The sequence below is a fragment of the Hippocampus comes genome, unplaced genomic scaffold, assembly GCF_001891065.2.
Source record: "Hippocampus comes isolate QL1 unplaced genomic scaffold, H_comes_QL1_v1.1 scaffold174, whole genome shotgun sequence".
Taxonomy (NCBI): domain Eukaryota; kingdom Metazoa; phylum Chordata; class Actinopteri; order Syngnathiformes; family Syngnathidae; genus Hippocampus; species Hippocampus comes.
Window position 1 is genome coordinate 7,115,664 of NW_017805983.1, and position 5,150 is coordinate 7,120,813.

The 5,150-nt window shown below is 44.3% G+C and overlaps 1 protein-coding gene across 10 annotated transcripts in view; it reads right to left on the reverse strand.

Moving 5' to 3' along the window:
* LOC109528536 (nck-associated protein 5) overlaps nucleotides 1-5,150 on the reverse strand; it is a 90,912-nt gene that overhangs the window by 19,620 nt on the left and 66,142 nt on the right. For all 10 annotated transcript variants that reach the window (XM_019891265.1, XM_019891263.1, XM_019891268.1 and 7 more), the window contains one exon: nucleotides 4,167-4,235. In XM_019891265.1, the coding sequence (XP_019746824.1) occupies nucleotides 4,167-4,235 (69 nt within the window). The remainder of the gene's footprint in view (nucleotides 1-4,166; nucleotides 4,236-5,150) is intronic.

Here is a 5,150-nt window from a genome sequence, read left to right on the forward strand (position 1 = left end):
TTTGAGGAGTTGTTAAATGAGGAAAACAATAGGGAACGTAGGAATGAAGAGCCAGAGAGGATTAAGAAGAAGGTCGATCAGGTTAGAAAGGATGAAGTCAGGAAAGCATTAAAAAGGATGAAGAGTGGGAAGGCGGTTGGTCCAGATGACATACCAGTGGAGGTATGGAAGTGCTTAGGGGAGGTGTCGGTTGATTTTCTGTCTAGGTTGTTTAATAGAATATTAGACACGAACAGGATTCCTGATGAGTGGAGGAAGAGTGTCCTGGTACCAATCTATAAGAAGGGCGATGTACAGAGTTGTAGCAACTACAGGGGGATAAAGTTGATGAGCCATACGATGAAGGTTTGGGAAAGAGTAGTTGAAGCCAGGTTGAGACAGGAAGTGGAGATTTGTGAACAGCAGTATGGTTTCATGCCGAGGAAGAGCACCACAGATGCAATATTTGCCCTGAGGATGCTGCTGGAAAAGTACAGGGGAGGTAGGAAGGGGCTGCACTGTGTATTTGTAGATTTAGAGAAGGCTTATGACAGGGTGCCAAGAGAGGAATTGTGGTTCTGTATGAGGAAGTCAGGGGTTGCAGAGAAGTACGTTAGGTTGGTTCAGGACATGTATGAGAATAGTACAACAGTGGTGAGGTGTGCAGTTGGACGGACAGAAGACTTCAAGGTGGAGGTAGGTCTGCATCAAGGATCGGCCCTGAGCCCCTTCTTGTTTGCTATGGTGATGGATAGATTGACAGATGAGGTCAGACAGGAGTCGCCCTGGACCATGATGTTTGCAGATGACATTGTGATCTTTAGTGAGAGTAGACAGCTGCTACAAGAAAACCTAGAAAGATGGAGGTCTGCACTGGAGAGAAGAGGAATGAAGGTCAGTCGTAGTAAGACAGAGTACATGTGCATAAATGAAAGGGAGACCAGTGGAACGGTGAGTTTACAGGGAGCAGAGGTGTCGAAGATACAGGAATTTAAGTACCTAGGATCAACAGTTGAGAGCAGCGGAGATTGTGGAAGAGAAGTGAAGAATAGAGTGCAGGCAGGATGGAACAGCTGGAGAAAAGTGTCAGGAGTGATTTGTGATAGAAGGGTGTCAGCTAAGGTAAAGGGAAAAGTTTACAGAACAGTTGTGAGACCGGCCATGATGTACGGTCTCGAGACACTAGCAATTGGCAAAAGACAGGAGGCAGAGTTAGAGGTGGCTGAGTTAAAGATGCTGAGATTCTCCTTAGGAGTGACAAGGATGGACAGGATCAGAAATGAGGTCATCAGAGGGACAACTCAGACAGGAAAGTTTGGAGAAAAAGTGAGAGAGGCCAGACTGAGATGGTTTGGACATGTACAGAGGAGGGACAGGGGATACATTGGTAGGAAAATGTTAGAGATGGAGCTACCAGGTAGGAGACAGAGAGGAAGGCCAAAGAGGAGATTCATGGATGCCGTGAGGGAAGACATGCAGGTAGTTGGAGTCAGAGTAGAGGATGCAGAGAACAGGGAAAGATGGAAATTAATGACTCGCTGTGGCAACCCCTGAAAAGGGACAAGCCGAAAGGAGAAGAAGAAGAAGAAGATCACGTGGATGGATCCCCAGGCTAATTGACAAGTGTTGGCGGTTTGGTGATGATGGGTTGCCTCCACGAGTGAAAATGCAAATGTAAAGCAATGCATTATTATGGTTGCTCACTTTGCTTCTTTTTTTCAGACTCTGAGCTACTTGAGAACAAGTAGCAACTTGCCTAATTGCAACGCCTTGGCTACCCCTCCAGTAATAATGGTAACGAAAGCTGAATTCTGCATTTGCTCAGCAAGACAACTGTGTAAAAAACTGAGGATTGAAGCCACTAAAAAAAACGCATGCTTTTTGCATGATGCTAACCGGTAAAAATGGAGCAACCGGATCACGTCGAATCCACAACGCACGCGCAGACAGTGAGATGTGTCATGAACCGAGATACCGAGCAGAAAACGTCTCGGTGCGCCGGAGGTATTTGCGCATATTCAAATGAGGTATCATACATATATTATGCAGAGAAATTGCCCACCGCTATGCAAATGAGCCTTATTCAAAAACAATGTGTAATTCACTATGACGCCAGCGCTAATAGCCACACGCAGCGTTAGTGACGCAAATAACCCCTATAAAAAGCTGGTGTAAACTTGCTGCTCCTCTGTGGAAGCCTCTTTTTTTTTTTTTTTTTTTTTGAGGGGACGCATTACGACCTGCGACATCTGAGCAACATGAGGCAACGCTCCACATAAAGTCATTCTGAATTACGTGTCGCCCGAGTACTTAGTCATCAAGTTCGGCTATAAGTTTTACATAACATTTACATTTATCAATCTATTCATTTTCTGACCCGCTTATCTTCACAAGGGTCGCGGGGCGTGTTGGAGCCTATCCCAGCTGTCTTCAGGCAGTAGGCGAGTGACACCTTGAACTGGTTGCCTGCCAATCGCAGCATTTACATTTATGTTGACACGTTTTATAAACTATTGCCAAATATAACAAACATAAATTTATTATAACAGAGATAAATAAAAAATAAAACTGAATTATGATTATTGTTCAATCTGATTAATTATAGTTCTTCGTTTTTCCATGCCCTCATGTTGCTACAGTTTCATCTGGTGCTTGTGGGAATACAAATTGTAATTGCTTTAAAAGCCTCAAGTTAAACTTCCGACCAGTGGGCCAGACTACTGTACCGTCAGACCAGAGCAGAGGCGTGAGTGGCCTAAGTGCTGTTGTGCCTGGCCGACGTCTTTACTCTGACCACAGTGTCAATAGAGAAGCGGTTCGCATTACTGCTTATCGATCCCTCATTAAGTCCACGTTGGCTCCGGGGTGTTATGCACTGCAGGAGGAAAGGTGAGAGTTAAAATGGCGAGATGATCCTCCGTGTGTGATTGTGCTCGACTATTGTTTGAGTACCCAATGTGTTTGCCCACACGCTCAACAAGTCCATGTAAACAATGATCTTCTTTAATCACCCACTTTCAACTCCAATCTCATCCACCCTCCAGCAGATGCTGATGCTGCCTCCTTGCATCCCTTCTCCTTCTTCGGACTATGCACTCCCACTCACAGTGATTCAGCAAGCTGCTCCACTGATATCTTTCCCCGTTGTGACTCCCTGAGCAGCACTCAGCTCAAAAACAACCACAAGGCAAAGATAATTGTGCTGTATCAAAGCCAACTAACAGCTTTCCAGACGTTTTATTGAGCACAGACAGCATGTGAGTTGACCTCAGGTTGAAGGTGCCTAGTAGAAAAGGGGTGGCCTAACTACGCCTCGGGGGCCACTTGTGGCCATTTTTTTAGTGGCCTGCAGCAAATACAAAAAAATAACCTTTGACACGCTCTGCACCCAGATACTCCATTGATGTGACACCTTTAATAACGATTCCAACTGCCATTTCTATAAAGCTTTTCTAGAGATGCAAAGATTAATATATATATATATATATATATATATATATACACACACAGTAATCCCTCGTTTATCACGGTTAATGGGGACCAAAACCATCCGCGATAAACAAAAATCCGTGAAGTAGCGTCCAATTAACATAAACAGGTAAAAAAAAGAAGCTGCAAAACAACAGCGAGTCACATAGAGCAACATATACAGTACTGTACTCCATGTATATTTAAAAAAAAAACAAATTTTTTTTGTTTGAAAAAATCCGCGATGCACTGAACCCGCGATAAACGAACCGCGAAGTAGCGAGGGATCACTGTATATAATGAATAACGATAATTTTGTTTCGGAAGAAGTAATGGTTGACGTCACTTTCTGCCCTTTGTCAAGGTCAGATTGGTGAACATATCATATGATCGATCCTCAATCAATGGCTGGTTACTACAGATTTTGTTTTGTTTCTGAATGTGGCGATGGGATTCGGCTGCTTCTCAGTGCAGGGGAGACTCAATTCTTGTGGGAGGCCACCCAAAAATACTGACTTAAACTACAGTATTTGCCTTATCATCTTGAACAGAAAGATGTGATGCAGCAATTGTTCAAAATATGATGGTTTAATTTTAGCGTGTTCAATAATTCAAAGTGGCTTTTGCATCATTCGGTTTTTCAGTATGCGGCCCTCATGGGAACAACTTTGGACTCTCCTGCCGTAGAACATGTGCCGGGTGAGGAGATGACCACTCACCTCATCCAGACAGCGTTCGTACTGCTCCCTCTGGCTTTCGTTCTCCAACGCCAAGACGGAGTTCCTCTCCTGGAGAGAGCACGTTCTGTTCAGACGGTGCTTTCATAGTCGGCATTGTCAATGTGATGCAACAACAACGACAGTGAAGGAGGCGGATACAACAGTCATGTTTGGCTTTAGAAAGGTCAACAGAGCGTCGGCACGGCCAATAAAATCCTCCAAGGTACCAGAGAGGAAAAGGTCAAGGGGATGCAAGTCATGATGCTGAACTTTGGGGTCCAGATCTAATAGGAATATCTCCCCTCACTTGCGGAGGGTCCAGTCGCAGCACTATTGATCTCTGGGAGTTTCCAATTTGTCAGAGGCCGGCATCGTATTAGGAGCTGTCAGGCAGCCTGGCGCCACTCACTCTCTGCCCTTTCGGAGGAACTCGCCATTCCTCCTAGGAACGCGGTAGACGTAATTATAGCCCCCAACATGGGGGAAGAAGCTAAATTAAATCCCCAAAGCTTAAGAGAAGGATGCAAATGTAATGAGGAACAAGTGATTATCTCAAGGAATGCTTCAACCCCCACTTCTTCAAGCAGGTCTTGGAGGCAAGATGGTACATGGAGAGAACTGCGGCACATTGTCATGGTAACTGTATTAACTCATTTTTTCAGCCATATCACTCACTCTAAATAACATACTTCACTGATATTGTTTATTGCTCGAGAGAATAAACATAAACTAGGGTGACTGTACAATTTTTGCTTTGCTTTTCAACATTTCTGTGTACCTAATAAAGTCACTGGTAAGTGTACTGGCACCTGTTGCTTGGCATATGCAAGCTTTGTAACACACTATCATCACAATCTCAGCATCCCCATATGCAAGTATAGTATGTAATATTCATGTACTGACACCCAGGTGTTCTTCTTCTGTACAGTGTGTGTGTGTGTGTGTGTGTGTGTGTGTGTGTGTGTGTGTGTGTGTGTATATATA